The 25,484-nt window shown below is 31.7% G+C and overlaps 2 protein-coding genes across 2 annotated transcripts; both read left to right on the top strand.

The window, feature by feature from the left end:
• Window positions 1-1,785: 1,785 nt before the first annotated feature.
• Window positions 1,786-3,847, top strand: LOC108730080 (uncharacterized). The gene is made up of 4 exons (XM_018459568.1): window positions 1,786-2,014; window positions 2,651-2,706; window positions 2,955-3,130; window positions 3,652-3,847. The coding sequence occupies exons 1-4, from the start codon at window positions 1,786-1,788 to the stop codon at window positions 3,845-3,847; spliced, it is 657 nt and encodes a 218-aa protein (XP_018315070.1).
• A 3,033-nt stretch (window positions 3,848-6,880) lies between these two features.
• Window positions 6,881-25,275, top strand: LOC108730088 (prominin-2). The gene is made up of 13 exons (XM_018459576.1): window positions 6,881-7,012; window positions 7,078-7,173; window positions 10,151-10,353; window positions 11,632-11,767; window positions 18,688-18,858; window positions 19,341-19,440; window positions 21,664-21,858; window positions 22,234-22,456; window positions 24,025-24,324; window positions 24,439-24,597; window positions 24,781-24,914; window positions 25,002-25,046; window positions 25,195-25,275. Exons 1-13 carry the CDS (start codon window positions 7,000-7,002, stop codon window positions 25,223-25,225), a joined length of 1,806 nt encoding a protein of 601 aa, XP_018315078.1. The 5' UTR covers window positions 6,881-6,999; the 3' UTR covers window positions 25,226-25,275.
• Window positions 25,276-25,484: the final 209 nt, after the last annotated feature.

Raw genomic sequence — 25,484 nt, 5'->3', positions numbered from 1 at the left:
ATGTTTCAACAAGTCATTCAATATATTACAGGCTATCGACAAATTAATTTGGTTTATTAATTAATTTATTTTGCTTAGTTATTTCCAAATTTACTTAAAATATAAATATTGTTTATATTACTACAATACACATTGTGTTATTATAATTTGTTTTTATAACTTGTTTTTTTATCTACATCTTTTATTTTGCATGATCCAACTGCGATTTTGCACCATTTCTTAATCTTATAGTATATTGCATGACACCATTTTTCTTGCTTGGTCAATCCCCAATGTAACTTATTGTCTCCGTAGGGTTCGACAACATCACAATACCACTTGCGGGGTTTCGCAGAAGCCTCTACAAATACTGAAAATGACAGTCTACCTGCAACTGCGATTCAATAAAGACGTAACCATTATTAGTGCCGATTATCATATGGAGAAAAACGTTGGAAATCGGCGAGCGGAAAATGACAGTAATCCAAGGCATGATCACTTTATATCTTGATTTCACGTTGTGCAAAATACGGGTCTAATTTTCGCGATGATACCGTGTCGTTCTTTGTTGAAACGCTTCGAAATTATCATTCTCAAGAAGGTTCGACGTAAAGGAGCGCAAATAGAAGAAGCAACATTCTATTTTGAACTTCGTGTCGACAGAGATTGTAGTATTTGAAATACTGTATTTCATAAGGATTCAAAGCTCTTCTGCTTGTGCTGTGTAATCTTCAATTATGACATTTAAATAATCTCCATCTCATTTCGAATACCACTATCGGTAATGAATTCGCCGAATATTAGAAGGATTTGCCAAATATTAGAAGGAAATTACTACAACGAGGAAATTCAATTTGTCACAAATTAAGTGACACTAAAATGATAAATTCCTACAGCGATAATATCAGAATATCAGACAAAGCAATGTTAGACAAGGTTCTTGAAACGCAATCAATTTTAGTTACGATTTAACTATCAAATAATAAAAACAACACATTTAACGCTATACTTTTTTTAAACACACAGATTCTTTTAAAAATATCGTCTAACAGTGTTATATGGAAGGAACGGTTTTGCTGAAAAATTAAAAAATTTAGGTAAATACAAATTCGAAAATAATTTTGATGAACTATCAAAATAATTATGAAAGAAATTTAAATATAATAAGTAATGCTGCAAAAAGTTTTGATTGAGATTAACCCGCTTTAATGCCCTACATAATTATTCTAATAGTTCAGCAAAATTATTTTCAGATCTAGCTAAATTTTTATATACGTCAGAAAAGCTGTACTTTCTGCGCGTGTACGCTTTAAGATTTAAGTGAAACGTAAAGCGATATCCAGAGAGAGAACGTTAGTTGGAATTTCAATTTTACTGCCACTTAAACGCAACTTAAAACAGTGCAATTTTCAAACGTATATCGTGGAAAAATATTAATAAAGAAATGAGGAAGCACACAAAATCACGTAAATTCGTGAAAATGTCTAAAGAGATAATAATATAAATTTTTCTATAAAATTCTAATACAATGTTAAAATAATAATTTCCACAGTTTATTAATTATGAAAGTTCAATAGATTTTTCATTATTCTGATTCGCGCGCGAACGATAAGGCGACAACATCGTATAAGCTCCGCTTCTCTAAAATTTCTAGTATTCCTTCTACTCATCGTAACCTCGAGGGCGCACACGCTTCAAGAATTGGTCTCAACTGATTCGACCCCGAGCAATAACAATTGTTCGACCACCGACAGCTTTCTCATTCTTTGTTTTCCAAACGAGGCACGAGAGAGCGAGATGGACATGATGGCGGCGGATGTGCTCGTAGACAGTACGAAGAACAACTCGAATGTGTCGCATCCGAGAACGTTGACCTTACCCAAAGACTGGGATGAGAAGCCAAGGCTAAAGTTTCTGAAATTCACTACGAAGGAGCGTTACAAGATGACGAGTTTACATCTCGATAAGGGATGGTTCGCTTTCGATTACCTCAGAGGCTTCTTGTCCTTCGTACAACCTTACGACATACCGACCGGTAAGATTAATGGCAATCGTAAATGGTTTTCGCAAAATCTCTTTTAGTAAGCTTGTAAACTGTTAAAATACATGCGTTTCGATAAATTCGTTTTGGGATCGATTTTCAACATTTTATGAGACGCCAAGCCGTATTAATAATTCATACGCAAGTTTCAATTAGAAAAAATGGAGCGACATTTCACACGTGTAAAATGTTACAAAATACGATTCGTGCATTTGAATGTTTGTTCGTTCAAATGTCTCTTCGTTCAAATACCCGAACGTTCATTACTCTCAATTCTATATGATTGATTAAGTTTTATAAATGACTGCAAATCGCAGTTAAAAGACATTTTTTACCTATATGGAGTACGATATTTATATAAAAAGATATCGATTATTAGCATAGTATATATACATATATTCGTGTAAAAGAAACAGAATTTTTTTATTTTTTAAATATTATATTATAACATATTATCGACGTGAGAATTTATTCTTAGTGTTTTTATCTGACTATTAATTTATCTACCATTTAATTATAGCTCTCTATCCAGCAAGTAATTTAATAGATTTCTTGACTACTATCGTACTATTACCGCCTTTCTTCCAATTAGCGATGCATAGTGATTATAATTCATCGTGCTCGTTACAGATCTACTAGTGGACGCCGTGGAAAATCGCATAAACACCAGTAAATTGATTTCAGAGGTAAGGCGAAATCACGCTGAGAAATTAAAAATATTTAACTTCCGGTGAATGATGAAGTGGATCATTAAAGAAAGCGCATGTCTTTATTAGATCCTTGCAACGGAATCCTTGATATTTCCGAGAGCGTTTCTGCGAAGAGAATATCCTATAACGTGCGACGTACACGATACATAATTTTCACGATCTAACGTCACATAAATACTTCTGTTAAGTTTCTCAAACGCATTGTCCTAATCTTACTTTTACAGTCTATGCACGTGGAAGCAGCTTTTCTGGTCTTAGTAGGCATGTGCTGCGTATTGGCCTGCATAATACCTGGCATGGAACTTTGGCTCGCCTGTCGTCCAATCAGAGAGGATTACAAACCTTCTCGGCATCCGAGTGTTCTCGCATTTCTCCTCACCATTCTCGTCTTTATACTCGGGTAGGATCTATGACGATTCTCTGTTCTTAGACGACGCTCCCAAAACTTATTACCTTCACTTCCAACCCTACTCGTGTTCCTTGATACTTCTGCCCTTGTTGATTACACTTCGTGAGTACGTAATCGTCGCGATGGTGAAATTTCCATGATTATGAAAATATTTTATTATTTCAAAATTAATACGGAAGATCTTTACTAGATATAAACCACAGTTTTTGTCTTATTTTTAATAATTTTTAGTAGTGATAGAAAATTGAAGTGTATATTTACCCGGTACTAAATAATATATACACAGTATATAAATGTGTTAATTAAAATAAAAATTATATTATAATAAATTTACGTTTAAGTAGCTATTATATAATATTAGAGCAATATGGGAGCGAAAATAAATGAAGTTAAGTGGAAGAGAGATAGGAGGTTTAAATAGACAGCTATTCGTCTTACTATGACGTTGGAAAACCTTTTACCTAAAGCAAGCACTCGCTACTTTATTCATAATCTTTGGTGCGTTGCTTCAGGTCTTGCATGGTGACAATGATAATATGCAACGAGGTGGTGGCGGTCGGGATCGAGAAGCTCCCTATGACAGTAGAGACGGCATTACAGGATTTAAAGGACTACCACGCGGACACCACATCACAGTTGCGAAAGTGCCTCACGAGAAGTTTGGACGTGGCTAGCGAAGCTATCCTCGCGGATCTGGACAGTGAGTGAAATTTTCTTTTTAATCGATATTAAGACACTGAGCACGGAAAGTGCTCCAGGCAAAAAGAGCGTATTATCATATATATATGTGTGTGTGTAATGAAGACAACATGCACTGACGCCTGAGGTGCTTACCGAATGCTTTTTTCCTGTTGGCGTGTGTTACACGTACGTAACCCAGTTACTGTAATTGCGCTCGTCTTAAATGCTGGTTCTTTTAGACTTTCTGTTTTCACTCATTATAACCGACGTGTAAGAAATATAGTGCGAACAAGCAAAAAATAAGAAAGAAACGTTAAAATTGGGCAGAAATCATATAATGCAAGATTTTTATTAAACACTATAATATAATACAAAGGCTTAAAAAATGAGATTGAAAAATAGATATTTTTATAAAATATTTATGCATTTTTAATAAATATAATATCATGTACACTTCTGCGCTTGTGAAAAAATTCTTTCTTTCTACCAAGAGAGAGAAAAGAAGTTTTTATTATTACTAATAGTGATCAGAAATGCAACTCGCAACTGATTAACTAATATCCGAAGGAAGTACGGAAAGCGGAGAACCGCTTGTGGTTTGATTGCTCAACTATTTTGATGCAACAAGCATTCGATTGTGACTCTCTGCTCTTGATTCTTGAACAAAACCGCAAATTAGCTAATTCCACCGCAACATCTAGCTATAGATTCACATTTAACGTTATAGTCACTTAGACAATTTAATCGATTTTCTCATGCGTAAACTTGACCATAAATATGTGATCGGAAAATATTTAATATAATTCAACAATTTAGCAGTGCGGTAAATGTTTGAGCCTGCTTGTTCGATCAATATAAAAGAGACGCTTGTAAAATTAATATTTAAACATGATAAATTTTATTATAATTTTAATAAAAATTTTAAAACTAAACTTTAATACCTTTTTTTTATTAAAAATAAAAATTATTAAGTAATTATATATTGAAAATTAAATAATACTTTCTAAATTTCTTGGAATAAAATCTCACTCTAAAAGAATTAAAATATTGCCACTATTTAAAAAAAGTGAAAAATTTACACTCTTGAATAAGAGTGGCAGATTTTCATTCTTTTTTTGGGAGTAAGATTTCATACTGTTGGAGTAAGATTCATTCCAAAAAAAAAGTGAGATATCTTTCTTTTGGAATGAATCTCACTCCAAAAACAAAAGAGTGAAAATTGCCACTCTTATTCAAGAGTGCAAATTTTTCACTCTTTTTCAATGGTGACAGTATTTTAACTCTTTTAGAGTGAGATTTCACTCCGAGAAATTTAGAGAGAGAGTACTGTAATATTTTTGAAACATAGATCAATACGCAGCAGTATGAGAATAATGAGGAACAATATCATATTTTTTTATTTATGATCTATGAATTCCAACAAAAGATTCAAATATGAAATTATGTTAACATTTTCAAAAGCTTTTATTCAGTTTGATTATTTTTATTCATTTTATATGATATCAGGATAGTCACGGACACAAGGTAATTTCTTGTCATATGCCGTAACCAGAAATATTTTTAGTTAAATGGTGTGTAACGCTTGTGAATTATATAACATTTTTACATTTACGATATATCTATATACATTTGATGCAATCGCTAGCAGGGTGAAACATTTTTAATCGCTCTTTCGCAGGTTGTGTGGCTGTTTGTAATATTTTATGCTTTGTATTCATTTCACTTGCACGCATGATAAAATCATTTGTTAATGTATAACGATTTAAGTATAACGATATTGTTGATTTGGCTTGCATTCGTGGCGACGAGTGCGTGAGAAAAATTCATAAGCGATAAGGAAGCATCTCATCTCGATAATTAGAATAATTCTATCTTGGAAAGAGAGAACACCATTAGACACAAACTGCATTTTTTTTTCGTACTTTTAGGACTGCATCGTTTCCATTTTACTTTATTTGAAAAACAAAGTGCTTTAATTTCCATGTCTGACAGGAAGACTATAAATCTTTTGCGCCTTTATTTATGAAATGCATAAATGCGACGATGGGGTACCTTTTATTTACAAACGGTGAGTTATATCGAATAATACTTTGCCCGTGATATGGAACAGAATATAAGGCACATTCGAACCATTAACTCATTACGCGCCTCGTACTGAGCTTATTTGCTTTAAAATAGAACAGAAATTTCTTTCCTGGTGATTTCACGATGGGATTTCGCTTCAGCAATTCTGACTATATGGGCCAAACGCATGAATTAGCGCGATGAGGTGTTGATGTCCGGCACTGTCGTCTAATGATATTTCTCACGACTAGTGAGACGCATAGGTGTCTAATGAAAGCTATTGACAGTCTATAATCGTCGCGTAATGGGTCCATCGCCACTGACACGTTAACAACCTCTGGCAAATTGAGCTCGTTAGTGCAATGCAACCACGGGCATTATGCAAGTTGGTCAATATAAAGCCCGCGCATACACATCGCCGACCCGTCTCAATTTCTGATCACGTACCGTGCGCCAAGTGGAACGACAACGATACAGTTTATCGACAACGTGACTACATCGTTTCTTTCAAAGTCCATATATTGAGAACATATATCATAAGACCAATCACACCCCTTCCCCTCCCCCAGCGATCGATACTGCAAACTGAACTCAAGATTCCAAAGTATTGACTGGGTACAACCCGCAGCGTTTACACCGGATATCGATTTTCTGCTATCTGTCTTTACCAGAAACTCCAATGTGAATCTCTTGTAAAAGAAATGGAAATATAATAGTTATCAGAGATTTTATGTTATCGTCAAAGGCCTATATTATCAAACCACCTGCACTGGTTCAAAATTCCTATCAGATTGCGATAACCGACACGGATACAGGGCGGATAAATTATTACTGCCACGCACCGACGTGACGGGATTTACAATGTCGCTCGCGTTTATATACTACATGGATGTCGTGTGTTCGTTAGCTCGAGGCGATCACAATCCATTTTTAACGTTCATCCCATCACTCTACTCTTTATACTCTCGTTCGATATTCTAATAATTTCATACGTTTGTCGAGCCTTTAAACTGTGATCGGCAGGAAATTTTTTGATAGAGCGAATATATTACCAGGAGTGTCTGCGGAATATTAAATGGCTTATGCTTGTGACATGATCCGTCCTTTGTATATGCATGCGCAATATTTGTATGTTAATGGAACATCTGTTGAGACTAAAGGTAAACGACGCATATTTTGCTCGTGTTTTACAGATGTCGAGGAATTATTGGGCAAACCTGTGCAGGTCGAGCTCTCTGCCGAGACTGGACTTGACGTGGCACTGGATGCGCTCGTTGACCTGGGAAATGGTAAAAAATATAATAAAAATATTTTTTTATAGAAAAAGATAGAAAGCAAACTTTGATATAATGTCAAAATCATAACGTCAAGCGCAGTTTCTTCAGTTAACTCGCTAATTTCTAGATATAACTTCTGTAATTAATCCTTAGAGAGGATAAGAGTCTATTATTGAAATCTTAAATTTTTCCTTGAGTAAGATTGTTATAATTCATTATATTATTTCTTGTCTAAAAATATGACACTGTTTCATCGCCACTTACCTAAATAACATGCAATATGTTCAAAATGCATGTCATAAAGACATCACGAAGTCATCATTCTTTTAGACATCATACGTGTCTAAAAGATATCTAAAAGACATTATAAAGAGATCTTCTAGACAATGTTTGTTGTCTGTGTGAGTAATGGCTTTCCTATCCTGTAAAAGTTAATTGCATAATAATTTTTAAAAGCATAGGAATGCATTTTGCGTAAAATTTATCTAGTTCCCGATAATCTATTGGATATATAGCCGCGAAAAATCATTAGGATTTTTTATTTTGCAGCTGAAAGTTTGAGTCTTACTAAATATATAGATAGACATTCTTTTAGTTATTACCAAATTCTACAACATGGGAAATTAGCGCCCTTTGTGATTCCGGTTGCTATATCCGGTACGGATATCGCCGAGAATATTCCATACTAATATTTGTTAAAGTGGCAAGATGGCTGTACTCCGAAATGTTTGCATATTTGTAATCGTAATACCTACACAACGTACTCACGTTCTACGTATAATATTCATACGTCAAATTATACGTTCTGTGTGGAAGAGCGACTGCGCCATTCATTCATTGCTTCACGAACTGCGCGCGCGGTCATAATAAATTTGACGACTTCCGTGGTTTCATCGGATTCTGCAGTGCATCATGCGATCATTCATTCATTCATCGCACCATTTATTCATCACTCAAAATTACATGTTTTGACGGAATATATCGCGCATATTAAGTCACGTTCATTAAAATTTTATTAATTTGAAATAGATGACTTTTGTAGGAATGAAAGAGATACCAATCACTTCTAATTTAACGCATTTCTTTACACTAAGTTCGTTTGCGCTATGCTTGTATATTTAATTCAACGATATTGCATGTCTGATACCGTTTAATTAATCGAGCGCGTGTAATTAAGACGTTTGTGCAACATATACGTAAATGTAACATGTTACTTTCAGGAACCGCCAATTTACTAGACGTTACGGTTGGTTCAGATTGTTTCTGGTAACGTTATTCGATCTTCAAATGAATTCGCCGCCGTTAAGTGACCTTCTCGGCCTGAAGTGTCACTTAGTCACGGTACTAAGTTACTAACAGTGCACTAACTAAATTAGCAGGTACTACCGCAACTACGAGCCTCTCGCTCTTGCTATCTCCTTTCGAGCAACTCCTCGCCTAATCACTACACGTGTATCATATTTACACGCTGTACTTAGTGCTCTGTACCGGGTGTTCTGAAATAAACTCGTAATACGCGGTTTACTTACAAGAATTGTTAATGAAAGCCGTGGGAGAGTAAACTGTTTCTCAAAATAAATTGAACGTGTTTTCTTCTGCGGAAGATTTATTTCAATCAACAGAGTATGTATAGCTTATCCATGCTATTAAGAAGTACAAAAGTTATGTGGCTTTAATATAGTTGGATACTTGGTAATATATATGAATCTCTACGAAGTAAAAGTTCAAGTAAATAATAGACTGCCGATATTAAGCTAACGTAAATAATAAAAGTAAAGTCATACACACCCGCGCTAAAAAGTTTTAATTAGACAAAATTTTAACTTTGTGTGTACAAGTGAAGTTTATACAGACTTTACAGTTTGAACTGTTATTATTAAGTTACATTCATTTCCTATGAGAAGAACGATTTTACAGAATATATAAAAATTTAGCTGGATACATATTTGAAAATAATTTTATTGGACCATACTATAGTATACGTAACGTATACTATGATATTTCTCTAATTTTACGTATGCAATACTTTTCAAGAATAGGGATCCTGAGCAGCTTAGCCGTCCTATACATCTTGATGATCTAACAAAATTATCTTCAGATCTGAATCTACTCTGTTTAACTAAATTTTTAGATACTAGCATTTTTCCTAATGTATAATTACTAATTAGTGCCGCGATATATGTACATAATATAATAAATACATATAGTTAGTATGTCAATAATTTTTTATTATTACGATTTCTTCAACTTTTTTTCTTTGCGCAATATTGCAATGATAAAATATCATTGCAATATTGCGCAAAGAAGAAAAAGTTGAAGTCGGTGTGCTGATTTGTAGTACACGCCGTATACTTCGTCTAAAGTATAGCCACGGGGCATGACTCGAGGGTTGCTTTCCTTGACGGTGTGCGTTCGTAGCGTATTAATTCAAGTAACGAAAACCTGTTACAGTGGCAAGTGCTCGGAAACGTGATATCGCTATCGTGTATTTCTCATCAGTGCAGACAAAGTCTAATACGTAAATGGCGAATAGCGGCCTCTTATAAATTGCTTCGTTATACCGCGCGTTATTACTTTCGGTTGTCGACTAATAGTTTGATAGCTTACTCAAGCACCCAGTATGTCGAAAGTTTGTCCTAAGATTATTAAGTCCATCGATCTGAGTTATTATCAGACGTAGACGAAGATAAATGTAGATAGTTATTAAATTACGAAGAGAGATTTACATTAGCGGTCTAGAGTTTGCACCTTTCAGGATCATATTCAAAGTTTTCTAACATCTTGTTGAGAAACAAACATTCTGCAATCAATAAGTGTCAGTGCTAGTGATACTCAATTCTATAATAAATACATGCAATCCAAGTGAGTTCAATTTTCATACAGTAAACTTATTGTTAGATGATTTCTGCATTAGTTTCTAAAGGTGCTAGACCAAAAGTAAGAACAGTGAATACGGACTGTATCAATGGTATCGTATCGTATGTTTCAGCGACGCAAGAATTATCTGCCAAAACCGAATCTTTGCTCAGGGAGAGTGAGAGAGCTTACGAACTCGGATTGGAATTGAGTAGGGAAACGAACAAGATACGGCGAGACTTGGAAGGTGCGGTGAGAGCATGCTCGGGTCCAGATCGTTCTCTTTGTGCTGTCATTGACTCTTCGGGGATTCGCCTGGATCTACGGATAGAACGGGTGAATAAACTTTACGATTGACGTTCGTTCAGTCTAATCGCATTCCAAGGTTCGCTCAGGATAAACGATTCGATTCGCGGTAATATTTTCATTATAATACTCTATTTTATTTATATGAATTAAATAATGAAAATAGTTCAATAAGTATGGATGAATAAAATGCATTTGTAAACAATTAAAATTATAGTGATTAATATTTGCATAATCTAAGAACTATATAACGATATTTATTTTCCATTATCTCTCGGAATTTTAATTAAAACTTCTCCTTCTCCCTCCTTCTCTCTTTCTCTCTCTCTCTCTCTCACTCTCTATTTCATTTGAAATTTATGCATGACGGAATTAAAATTTTTTACATTTACTTCTATTCTAATACGTCGCATTTTTTCATATGCTTATTTTATATTCCTCTACAATTTAATTATACTTTTAATTACTGTAATTATATGAACTTTATAGTAATCGCAACTTTTACATTTTATATTTTGACATAATTTTTATATTTTTATTTTATATTTTATATTTTAATACAATTTCCATATTATTTATCAGTTTATCAATATTAATAATATTAAATTAAGAAAATGATTGTTTAAATTGATTGTTTGCAGTAGAATGTACAGCGGAAACTTTTGCCGTTTTCCTCTTTATGTTTTATTAATCACGAAGCTTACACGCTTTATCGTATGTATACGTAAGTAGTACACTTCCAAATTCAAATGCACCTTTCTCTCATCGTCATTGAATGAATAGAACTACGTTACATGGTAATAGTAGTATTTTTCTCACGCCATTTCCATTTTCCCATCTCAATTTATCATTTATTCAATTTTTCCAAAATAGACATTTACCTCGATTTTTTATTAATAAAAATTCGTATTAGTAAAAAAAACTATAAAAAAATACACAATTTTATTTATTTCTTAAAATCACACTGCTTTTACATTGTTTTAAATAATTTCGCTATTTCGCGAAAAATATTAAACTCGCTAGTTTAAACAATTCATTCACCGCTGACACAATATCGATCCATTCTTTACTCTCCATATAAGTAACTCTATTCTTATATTGTTCGTACTGACAGTTTCAGAATGACAAGTCAAATTTTAATAACAAAATAAACAAATTTAAATTTTAAAAAGATCAACTTTTTATAGCAAGAGATATTAATAAAATCTTTATTTGTATTTAGTTTAAAATATACGAGCTTCGAAATAATAACTAGATCTACTACTCGTTTTGCTTATTTTGAGACATCCTCTATATTTCTTATCGCAGCTATTGAGGGACGATCGTCTTTTGCGTTTACGAAGCACCAGTCGGGAAAATTTGACGGAAGCAGGACGTCAGGCTCGCGGGGAGTATCTCCATGTACCGCATCACATTGCCAGGACCACGCTGGATGCTCGCAACCGTAGGTAGAATATTCACGATTCCATTTTCCGAATTGATATTATATCGGAAAAAAGTTACAAGAACCGCGTTCTCGATAGCGAGTTTTTTTTCGATACAAACCAATTGCAGCCAAACATGCACTCGGAGAATTCACGTATGTAGACTCTATGGAATTTAGTTGAGTGTGTAACTGTTTGTCTGAGAACAGCTAGAATGTAGGAAGGAGATAGGAAAAGGAAGAATGATATGCTATAGCGTCAGAAAAGTTTGCGACATTGATGCCATGTATTATGATGCGTTATGGCACACACGACGCCATACGGAAATCGCGATGACACTTCAGTGGAGAAACTTCGTCGAAGAGCTCGCGTTCCCGAAGAAAGCTAAATTAGAGCTTTCACTGCCAGGTTCCTCTGGATGTTATGCGAGATGACGCGAATTAAGCTGAATAAATGGCTCACGGCGTTCCACTGGCAAACTAACAAATGATACGAACAATTGCATGCTTTTCACGGAATAACTCGCTAATTTACGATTGCGAAGATATACCTACTGCAGGGTACATACATTTCTTGTTCTCTTCATATTCTTTCATATTTACATATTGTTTAATTAACTCTTTATAAGTTTTTCCATGATAGAAATTTGATTTGATACTGATATTTTATCTTAAGACTTTATGTTTATAATGACTTATACTTACTAAGAACTCACATAATATTTAATAATAATACGTAAAAATCATGAATTTTAATAAAATTTTATAATATTTAATAATTATATATAATAGATATAATTAAAACTTGTAAGCTCATAATAATAATTACAGTTACAATACTAAAATGTCTATTTCCGATTATTTCTACGAATTTGTATGAACGCGTCAGCTGATTCGTGGAATAATTCCCACGTGCAAATTTAGACGGCAATCACGAAGGAAAGCAAGCAATCTGTAACTACAAATAATAGAAGGGAAAGATGAAGAAAAGAAACATGGAAGCATGGTGAACACTCACTATGATTAAACTGTAGTAAATGTCGATAAATCTCGCTCTAGTTAGTCACTGTGTGGAATGCATATTTCGACTACCTTAAAGAATAAAGCCTTACGCGGAGCTTCGAAGAAAATAAGTCTGATGGATTTTGTGGCACAGAAATTTCCATCGTGTAGATGCACGGACGAACAGAAATGCATATACTTGTTTCAACATTTTACGGCAGACTTTCGGTACTTTAAACACTAATATCAGTGCGTTTCGTATAACTTGAAAACTTTAGCAGAGGGAATAACGGTGAGGAAAGCCGACTTTGATAGAACGAAGAGTGCGAAAAATAGATTTCTCATATTGGAAGATCCGATTATAAACATTCAGAATGCTACGTATATTTTGAAGCAGACATATCTAACTTTTGAAAGTTTTTTTTTGAACGTTTCAATATTTCGACGCAAAGTCTATCAAATATCGAAGAAGCAGAGAGATGCAAGGTTCTGAAAAAAATATTCTTTTCATATAACACACACGTTATCTTTACCGAGTGTTCTCTTCCTCCTTACTCTCCCTTATCTATGCTATGAATTCTTATCTATATGTATATTATACTACGAATCGTGATATATTTAAGGCATATTATAACTTTGAAAGAAAAGTAAACAAACCAGACTAAAACCAGATCACGTTTTATCGCGAACGAAGTTGAGAAAACACAAACTTGTTAGTTCTATGGAAGTGCAGTTTGATGTTCTAATAATTAAAATATTCGGAATCGATTCGCAATCGAAAATGAGTTAATGCAAATACAACATACGGTATGTTTACCTTTTTCTTACATCGACAAAATTTATATTTACATATGATCCGCTTGTATATTACAAAAACTAGAATCCTTCGAATATTCTTCACTCTCTCTCAACCATCTTTAAAGCATATAAGATTGTAGTTCTGCTTTCATCAAGCTTTATAAAGAATATCTTATTTCGAATTCAAAATGTTGACAGCTTCCAAGAGATATATGCGATTCATATATTAATTCCTTGCTGTGTTGCATAAAACACGCATGAATTTTCAGCGTGAAATATTCCGAATACGTACAATGAATTATTTCTACATGAAGGGTTATTTCAAGAACGATCATCTATAATCATAATAGTTCTAATAAAAATATAAAATAAAATTTAAATCATTGATTGAAGATATTCTATTTAAAATAATTTAAAAGATATTATAATTTTTTTTATGTAGCACGCAATAATATGATGAGTACTTGAAGATTTTCAATATTTAAACTTATCATAGATATTAAAATGCTTAAATAATTCAATCTTGAATCACTAAATATGCCATATATGTACTTGACATATATACCACACCTGTAGTCTAACAAACTGCGCGCCGAAAAATTTTCGGAATTCACCTGTAGTCTAACAAACTGCGCGCCGAAGAATTTCCGGAACGCAATTAAACCATTGCAGTAATCTCGCGAATTAAATTAATTTCTAATAATTTCGACTCTCTCAAACAGGCATCAGATTTCAAAGATGTTAATATGTTGAAAAAACTTAACTAAATTTAATGAGAAAAATATTACCTCGGGTTCGACTCCTGGCCGAGGTAATATTTTTCTCATTAAATTTAGTTAAGTTTTTTCAACATATTAACATCTTTGAAATCTGATGCCTGTTTGAGAGAGTCGAAATTATTAGAAATTAATTTAATTCGCGAGATTACTGCAATGGTTTAATTGCGTTCCGGAAATTCTTCGGCGCGCAGTTTGTTAGACTACAGGTGTGGTATATATGTCAAGTACATATATAGCATATTTAGTGATTCAAGAATTATTTAAGCATTTTAAAATCTAGCTTCGACCGATATAGGGTTCTAGTTTATCGATTGTGTTCTCACATGTACGGTCTAAAAATGAGATTATTATTATCACAGATAATTTTTTATCAATGTTATATGTCTATTTCCGTGACTAATACATATATCGTTCCCTTACTTTAAAAATCACATAATTAATTAATATACACATACTTAATTTTAAAGATTATAAGATTATTTTTCTGCAGAAAAAGTGAAAAACTATTTTTTACTTAACTCGACAGAAAATAATTGATTAATAAAATAATAAAAAATATATTAGCAACATAATCAAATGTCATTTTAATTATTTTTGTTTTATAATTCTTAAAAAACCCTTTTTGAATTATGACGTTTTATTAAAAATTTTTCATGATGTTAAATTAGTTCCCTTTCGATAATTGATAATTGATAATTGGTGTAATGTTTATCTAATTCATTCACACACACACACACACACACACACACACACACAGTAACTCGAAAATTACAATTTTTTAGTTGTATCAGTTTTAAAGTAAGGAAGTGATAAGTTGCATTTTTCTCGAATTAAACTTAAGTAGAAACATTTTAGCCTAACAAAAAAAGCTTATATCAATTTATTATACATGAATTCATCTTATTAAATGCTCTCCTACCTTCTATATTCTCTCCTGTTTTTTAGATTAAGTGCGGAACGTCGCGTTTCTCAATAGCAGTTTTTGCACACTTTTCCTGTTCTTTTTCCACGTACTATATAAACGATATTTCGTCACGGACCGAAGGGAATTCGTGTCAGCATTTCTGCCCCAGAGTGCGATGAGCACGAGATCTTACAGTGGAAAAGGGAGAGTCAGGAGACTTTATCCTTAATAGACAAACGAAATGCGGTAAATGCTTTGAGCAAACATCTTCGTGAACCCTGCGATCATGTTATACATCTTTCCCAAGACGCCCATATAAACTTTCGCGATAGGATTGGTGATTGATGCTAAGAGAATCACGCGTTGATGGCCTGTCATGTCGGACAGTATCACGGACCTATTTCACTGTTTTATTAGATGACGATCATATGTGTACCTACTTTGCAACGTAAATGAAATAAGCTTAAAGAATTTATAAATAAAAATTACGTTCCTATTATAAATATATGTATATGCGCACATACGATTTTATTTATCAGTCTGTTGTTTTTACTAGTAAAATATTGAAAATAAAAGTATTTCACATAATTTTTAAACAAAATTTAAAAGATAAGAAAAAGAAAAATTAAAATAAAATTAAAATAGTTTAAAAGAATTTCCGGTAAATCTTGACAAAAGGGGACCTAGCTCGGATGACCTTAACCTTGACATATGTTATCAAGATCATGACCCTTAATGATCTTCAGATGGTTTTAGCCCGCGGTCGTCCTTCATTAAAAAGTTATTAACAAAAAAGTTTGAAAAATAACGTATTATTTCTGCTATACATGCAATGTTAAATATTATTTTACATAGGTTTTGACTTTCAACACGAAGCGACTTTCACCCTCCCTCCCCCCCTGCAAAGGGGCGCACGACTCTCACCCCCGACTCTCATCCCCCCCTGCAAAGGGACGCACAACCCTCACATTACATACATAAAGTAGTGAATCATTCAGAAATAATGAGTAAATTATATCCAATAAATAATTAATCTGTAAGATAATAATGTTTCATTTTTCAATATCTTATATTTCCCTGCTTAAGCTCATCTGAATCTTCATATAATAAGCAGAGAAATAATTATTAATTTTGACTATTAATAACTTTTTAACGAACAGCGAGCAGTGGCTAAAATTTGTACAAGGTTACTCAGGATTATGATCTCGATAATATATGTCAAGGTCAAAATCATCAGAGCTGAGTCCCCTTTTGTCAAGATTTACCAAATTTCCATAAATGATGCAAATACGTTTATAAAATTTGTTTATCTTTTTCTCTCAAATTCTATATTCTTTTATCTTTCTTTTCATTCATAATTGGTTTTCACTAGCACGCAACTGTCTGATGGCAGTATTACAAATTGTCATTTTTCCTAATTAAATATCTGAGATGAATTAAATGCAATAATTATACATACATATATATTGTATATTCAACAGCAAATTTATATCATTATGGTAAATAGTCGCAAGTAATAACATACATATAAGCGCATCGTACAAAATCCGTGTTGTAGGATGATGAACATTGCTTTTTCGATTAATAAAGCGTAAGGATGCCAAAGAAATTATTAATAAAGAAAATTGAGAAGATTCCCGAAGGAACGAGGGATGATGGATGCTACAGCGCTGGAATGTCGATGAACCGAAGCGACGCGGACTTGTACTCCTGTCGACTTCTCTCAACTCGCCATCGACCAATAATGCTTGTCGCCCGCCGCTATCCATCGGTAGACAGATCCGATAGAGTGGTGACGGTCGGCATCTAATGCGAAATCCATATCGCATTAATATTACTACGCGAAAAGAAAAGTTGCAAAAAATTTGTAAAGGTTCATCGTATTGCCGGGACGATAAAGTCGAACAAGTTCAACGTCTGTCGATTGAAGGTTGTTACCAAGCACTTTCTGCACGCGATGAAGACTCCGGATTATTATGACGAAAGTTTAGCATTGGAATAATGTATTCTATGTGTTAGTACAAGATAAACTTTCGAATAACTCGTAGAATTTCGTATAGAATTGACGTGTAGCAACTCGTACTTCTTTATAGAAAGAGCAAGGTATTACAATTGTATTTTTCAATATCCACTTCCTATTGTGTTAATAATATTACCAGTCAGTTAGAGTGAAAATTATTACTTGAGAAACTTTGTCTTCGGAACAGTAAAATATTATGAAAATAATATGGAATTATCCTGAGAATCTTGTTATTTTGCGAGGTAATTATGCTAATTCCACAAATAACTTCGACAAATACCACGAACTATGTCTAATTTGTCACTGAGATAAAATTGATGATATTTTATCTTTGATTAAAAGATTAATGATATTTGTTTCTAATATATTAAGGATTATATTATCAAAATTCAACGCATTAATATCCCATACAGCACAGAACGTTGAACGAATGTTGCTGAGATGTTGCAATGTTGAATTTTGAAGAGTCAATGTTTTAGCAATGTTGTATCTATATTGATTCTTCTACATTGATTGTTAATGCTGCTGCAACGTTGAAACAATATTGAACCACAAATTGAACCACAAATTGAATCTTTATTGATTTTCCACATTGATTATTAATGTTGCTGCAACGTTAAAACGACGTTGAATAAATTATACATATATCAAAATCTATTTTATTTTGTAAAAAATGAACAATAATAAAATATCATGTAAATAGAAAATTTAAATCACTTAAATTGATCCTTTAACAAAACTCATTTTTAAACGATATATATTTACGCGGGAATCACCGCACGTACAGAATGCTCGCGCGTGTGGTATTGTTTGTGTTTGACCGGTCCGATGCACGACGTTGAGTCGTGGTCTTTCTACGTATCTATATGTCGGTTATGTATCCACTAACGTTCAATGTTCGTGGATCATCGAAGCGGCAATTCCCGTACGATTGCAATTGCAGAGATTCAGCACTGTTGGATGGGATACAAGATTGGATGGATGGACTGCTTAGGAAAATAAGGAAATTAATTCCCAAATGAAGGGGAAAGCGTTCTTTTTTCAATTATAATTTTGTCGTGTGTGTTCCGGAATATGATGTTAATCGATAATACTTATTTTAATAATAAAACTAAATTAATTAATATGCGAAAAATATTTTACGTCTCACAGACATTGCAATTCAATACGGATATTAGATGTTTCTGTAACGTCTCTTCAACATTGAATCTACATTTCGCGATGTTGTTGCAATGTTCTCAATGTTGCAATTCAACGTTTCTGAGATATTGATTCAACATTAGTGTGCTGTATAGGTATATTTTTGAATATATTTTGAATATCTTTTTTTTACAAAGACACTGATATACATTCTCGTATACAAAACAGCGAAAAATGAAATATTTTATATTTAAAAAATTATAAAATATTTTATATTCCAAAATTTAATATTTTGTAGAGATTCGACGCGAGATCAATGCAGCACGTGCCAGGATTGTCGATCAAACACGCACTGTAGAGAACAGTTTTGAACTCTCAAAGCAGCTTATAGACTCTGTAAGGAACATCACGGATTACGTTGTACCTCATGTTATCGCTTTCGAACATATCAGATGGATCATTGGAACAGGTATATAAAATTTTTCAAGAGAGATCGCATTGAATATTTTCCTATTTATTCACCACAATAATATTTGAAAAATGATTGTAGAGATCATATATAAAGCATTTCCAAGTGAGTAACGCATGTACGAAAATAACTCAATAATCTGAAGTTACATACAGTGTAGTATAACGTTACATTTTTTACATACACAGATTTCTTTTACAGCTCTTGGAGAAAATTTTTAATAATTTTGTTATTTTAAGCAAAAATGAGACTTATATATGTATGCATTGCGTTTTAAATAAAATTTAGGATAATGTATGCGATAAAATACATATAAAAAATAAAAGTAACGGTTTACATACAATAAGTAATTATTAAATAAAAAAACAGTAAAACATCGATATAATAAAACACGAAACATATGTATATTAGGCGTATTTATAAGAATAAGTGGCTAATAAAATACATATAACGCATGTTCTGATTACTTTTAATATGTGCAGCCAGTGCTCTGTGTATTTTACCAATTCTTTCGTTACTGATTGGAGCTTTGTGCTGTCGCTGCGGATCATCCGAAAATAAAGTGCGTCCAACTCTTTTGTGGTAAGCTTTATGTAACTCGTATAAATCATAGTAGAAGCAGAAAGTCCTGTTACATTTTCCGTGGCATCTCTTTTATTGCATTATATTAGGTAAGATTTTATGGCATTAAATACAATGGATAGAGTACGTTAGATAGTGATAGAATTCTTGTCATTTGTTTTCTATACAAAATACAAGTCTTATAGAAAAAATATGATAGGATTCATATCTGATGCTGACGAACATTAACGATACAGCTTATGAAATATCATACATATAGAAATCCTATCATTCTCAATCGTCCTGTATCAATTTTTTTTTAGCTGGGTCAGTATTCATGTTTCGTTCTTTCTTCAAGATCATTTTAAGTAATGTTTTGAGATACTAATACGACTCTATAATATGATTAGTTTGACATCTCTTAAGAGTGCCGTAATAATCACTCACAGAGCTGTATTAATATAAGAATAAACTTTATGAATACCAATCTTTAAGTTTAATGGAAGTGATACCATGTTCTATAAAATTTATTGTAAAAAGATCACTTGTTAATCGAATTGTGTAGTCAGACCGAAAATTTAATCGGCGCATGGTTTGTAGAACTATATATATATATATATATACCTACATAAAATTACTCTGAAATAGTATTATGTATGTTATTAGTATGTATGTAAAGCTTTAGCTTGAACCGAAAAGTCATTTCGCTTCTTAGTTATGTTTCTACATATCGGTCTAATATCTAATCTAATGTTAATATTGTTTATTGCTTTCATTAATAATTGAACAAAAAGTATTGCAAAATTTTTTAGACTGATCTTATTTCAGCATTAAAAAAAGTAACGGAAAAGTAACAAACTGTTATTTTTTATGTAACGATATCGAGTTACTTTTGCAAATCAATAACTATAAGTAACGGTACCAGTTACTATTTCGATTCGGTTAACGAATAATGGTGTTGACTAGTTATTTTTAAAAAGTTCCATTTTCTGCTTATTTATATATATATATAGATATATGTATATATGCATTATAATAATAATTTTTTTCTTTTTTATGTAAAATTATCATGGACACTTAGCGATAATGAACTATTCTTAATTATTATATTATACATATCTAATATATAAATATTGTAAATTATTTTTTTTAAATATACTATTTAGAAATAAAAATTAATTTAAATTTAAATTAATTATTTCTTAAGTGTACATATTTTATTAAGTTATATGTATATTACAAGCTTGACGTAGTAATTTATATATTATATATTTATAATAAGTTCTTATCTTTTTTAAATTATTTTATCTATTCGACAAAAGAGCGAGCTAATAAATATTACGTCAAGTTTATAATAGGCTATAATATTGCTCAAAACAATTTTATTCATTTTATGTACATTTATTTTGTAAGCAATTATATTCACATTTTTTATTATATTACATCATTATTGTTTCAGTATCATTTGTTTTTGAATTAAAGGCAACTTTATGACACATTAATTCTATAGCGTATTTGTACTACTATTAATGATATTTTTGATACGATGATATTGCTTTTATATAATATTATAATATGAAAAATAATATGCAAAATGAGAGAGATATGATAACATAAGTTTCATATTTTTATTAAATAATAATTTTTATAAAATATACATATATTTCTACATGAATATATTATAATTCTATTCTATCAATTAATCTTACCTATCCAGAGTTTTGTATCTTATCATCTCTCCAATGACGGAAAAATGTGAATTATTGTACAATATTATTTTATATAGTTATTGTTTAACATGTTTTCTTTCTTTTTTAATAATTATTTTTTACGAATCTTTAAATATGCAAGTCCATCGAGAATCTACAATAAAAAAGAGCTATATTAATTACTTCATTTTTTTAGAAGTATTACAAACTATTCAAAGTGCTACCTAACGTATTTATTTACATTTAATATTTATTTAGTTTCTACTTACTCTTTTCAGAAAATTATGGTTAAATCCATATCCATATTATATATGTTTCCAAATAAACCGGAAAACAATCACTAATATAAAATATGTTGTTAAAATCATTTCATATGTAAAACAGGCAATATTGCAATATGAATAAATATTTACATTATGGTAAATTATCATTTACTAAGCTCTGATAACAGAGAATTTGATTTAATCATTTTAATGGCTATCGTATAGATCTAATAAGACAGATCGTCAGATTGATTATGCCGATCGGATTTCAGTGGTGTAGTTACAAGCTGTTTCGTCTCGATTACACTATGGACAGTGTTCATCATCGCTTTGGGTATCGCTAGTCATACAGAAATGTTGATATGTCGACCGCTATACGATCCTAACTATCATACTATGGAAGTTGTGCTGGAAACTCGAATGTTTTTAGGAAGAAGGCTCGCATTTCCTCTCAAGGAGCTCTTTGAGTAAGTTTTTAATTAATCTAATAAAGCTTCATGATATTCGATCTTAAATATTGTAGACGCTGGAAATTACAAACTGGATACTGTTACAAGAGAGAGTTATCGATTAAAAAACATATATTTTTTTAAAATCCATGTCAATCATATTTCTAATAAAAATACATTTTTTATGATTAGAAAAATAATGTTTTAGATATTTTAACGAAAACACCGTATCGTTGAGTTTAATAACATTTATTTTTATGTAGTTTAACTGTACACTGCAGTGTAAATTATTATACTTATATTTTTTATTACATCCCCTCAGGTTATAACATGTAGACACAACGACCGGTTACAATGCGTGTTACGGTTTTCAGCAGCAATGTTTATTTGCAGAAAATGTCGAAACAATGAAGCAGCTTATCCCGCCTTAGGGTTGGAAAACGCGATGAAACTGGAATATTTGACTGCACATTGGGCATGGCCAGGCCTGTCTAGAGCAATCTCAAATGTTAAAGTCGATTTGAAAGGCCTACAAATATTAACGCCAAATTTACGACAACGTCTTCAGGATCTCTTATACGCCTGTGGTTTGAACCTCACCGCGCATAGAATTATGGTACTTATTACGATTCATTTATAAGCACGTTTATTTGTCACTCTCGTTAATATACTCTAACTTTTTATTTTTATATTCTTCCAAGTGAAAGCAAAGATTTTGTATTTTAAAATAAAAATGAAGGTTTTTAGATTTTAACAACTTGATTAAAGCCTTCAGATTACTTTGGCTTTGAAGAATTTTTTCGAAAGAAAAATCTACTGGCATTAAAGGGAAGTAACAAATTGCGCAGCTGCATCACTACGTAGTGCTAGATGGATACTATGATAAACGACAAGGATTTCACAACGAGTTGTTTCCATGATTATGGTGTAAAGCCACTACTAATTAAAGTCTATTTAGCTATGCATAACTATACCAATTTATTAAGTATAATAACGTACATGTATATACATTTATTTTAATATTTTATAATCTCTATATGGAAAATTATTTATGTAATTAACACGCTTTTCCATTTTTTACAATGATATTTTATGTAGCAAAATTCTGCAAAAAAGATTACAGGAAAAGTTGATAATATGGACCCCTGATAATGTTGACTCCATGTACAATTTTTTTGTAATAATTTTTTTTAATAATTTTTTTGTATATTGTAATAATTAATATCATTTTTTGCAAAAGCTTTTAACTTGTTTTTAGAGATAAATATAAAAACAGTTGCTGTCATGACTGGCGCGATCTTTTTATTGACAATTAATATTTATCTATTACAAAGTATATTAAAGTTTTTTTTTATATGATTTTAATATTATGTTTAATATGATTTAGTTCATAAGTAATGAGTCAAGTTTAATATCAAGTTTAACATGATGAAATTTGTAAGTAACAAGTTTATGTTCTAAATTAACTTTTAAATTGCTATATTCCTCTATTTGGAGGAGATAAGTAAATTTAGAATAACTATATTTTCGCGAGGACGTAATTAAATGTAAATTTGTCAGTGTTTTTGTATTGAACTCCTTAAATTGGTAATGTGAGTTTTTAACGAAAAATGTTGCAGAACATTATTTTCCGTAAAAAAATCTTGGTGATCATCATTTTAAACAATTCCTAGAGAACTTTTGCAAAGTTAGGGAGAAGTGTTCATAATGAATATTTACGAGGATAGGATTAACGCAAAAATATTAGGAGAATATATTCATGAAAAGAAATTTCTGAACTTAATAATATCTCAATACATTAAGAATGTTCTATATATTCAAGAATGTATCTATTTAAACTTCATGGGAAATAAAAAAAACATGAAAAAAAACAAATTTTGTAAAAATATCGGAAGGAAGAGCACTTCATCGTCACATTCAAATAATCACATCATAACATCGCTTTTCATTTAAATAATTTTTTCCATTTTGTGAATTGTGTTAATCATTTCATACGTTTTATATTAAACTTAGAATAATAAATTATTATTTGCGATATCACTGACTTGAATAAAATAAAAAAAAGATATAAAAAAATAAGGACTCACTTTATCACCTTTTTTCCGTACTCTCTCTCTCTCTTTCCAGGAAATCATCTTTTTTATTTCCCGATAATCACAACTGCTATTTTTTATCGGCTCACAGATTCAAGGTCCGATTCTGAGTAAAGATATAAGTACATTGTCGGATCAACTGGACAATATATCCCGTCAGCTGCAAGATCGAAGTATTGCCAGGGAACTGCAAAGCATTGGAATAACAATGCGGGATCTGACATTGCGACAAGTGAAACCGCTAATGAAGTTACAGGACGATCTGATCTATCGTCTTGCAGTTCTAGAATTGCAGGTGCAACCTCTTTGGCGTCAAGTCAATCAATCAATCTCGCATCTAAGGACGATACAATATTACATAGATCATCAGGGAGAGAAGATTGCTCAATTAGTAATATTCAAAATTTCTTCTTTGCAAATTATTTAAAAAAATATATATATTCTATTCATGAGGCAGAAAGTATTATAAATATTAAAATTCATTGTTCAATAATCGTATGTGCAGAAAATAAAGTCGTATGTGGACCGACTATCGAATTATCTAGATCAATGGCGAACTCACGTATTCTCTGAAATGAATACGGAAATATCCAAATGTCGACCCTTGTGGGACGTTTTAGAAGGATTAAGATATTTACTATGTGCTCACATTTTAAGCCCTTTTGTATGTATAATTTAGAATGTATGATTAAATATATCAGTTAAATATTAAATAATTTCATTATAGTGAGAAAAACAAGAAAAAACACAAATGTATTCAATGTGTGATAGCATAAAAATTAAATTAAAAAAAACAATTAAAATTTCATTTTTAATAAAATTTCTTATATATAATCTATACTTTTAGGACGGTTTCTGGCTTGCTACGTTGATAGGCGCAATTGTTATGATAATTAGCACACCAACAGCTCATATTTTGTCACTAGTATACAAGAAATCATCTAGTTTTGTAGAAGATGCTACCCTACTGTCAACAAGAGCGTTAGTATTCTCAATTAATTGACAAATCTAAAAGAAAGAAAACATAAATGATAAAAAAGCAAAAAAATGTATATCGTTTTTTCTCAGAGAAAGTCTCAACACGGATGACGACAGAACGTGGCAGATGCCAGAGTAAGTAAAGTTAATTTTTTACTTTTTTACTTTGTTACTTTTTTACTTTATATTTAGATTATTACAATATAATATTACAAGCGTGTATAAAATGTTTCATTAAAATTATGTCTGTAAAATTTTGTTTATAACTGCAATTATATTTTAGTCCACCGCCGCCGCCACAAAGCAATTGGTAACAAACGAGGGCGAAGGACGATGACCTCGCGTTGCAGGCAGACTCAGAAAGAAATTAATATAGCATTAGGATTTAATATTAGCAAAAACATTGATGAAGCTTAAAGTATAAATCGTACAAAATAAGTTTTACTTGTATCCAACTTATTGCAAACAAATTTCTAAAAGCCAACTGCCATTCATATATGTTTATGAAGTCTACTTGGTCTTAGAATCATTTGTGCGAAGATTTCTTTATGCGTTTGTTTGTTAAAAAATAAA

This window comes from Mycetomoellerius zeteki, unplaced genomic scaffold (genome assembly GCF_001594055.1).
Source record: "Mycetomoellerius zeteki isolate Tzet28-1 unplaced genomic scaffold, Tzet1.0 scaffold838, whole genome shotgun sequence".
In the NCBI taxonomy this organism is placed as follows: Eukaryota; Metazoa; Arthropoda; class Insecta; order Hymenoptera; family Formicidae; genus Mycetomoellerius; species Mycetomoellerius zeteki.
The sequence above is the reverse complement of the archived record's forward strand: the minus strand, read 5'-3'. Positions and strand labels throughout refer to the sequence as shown.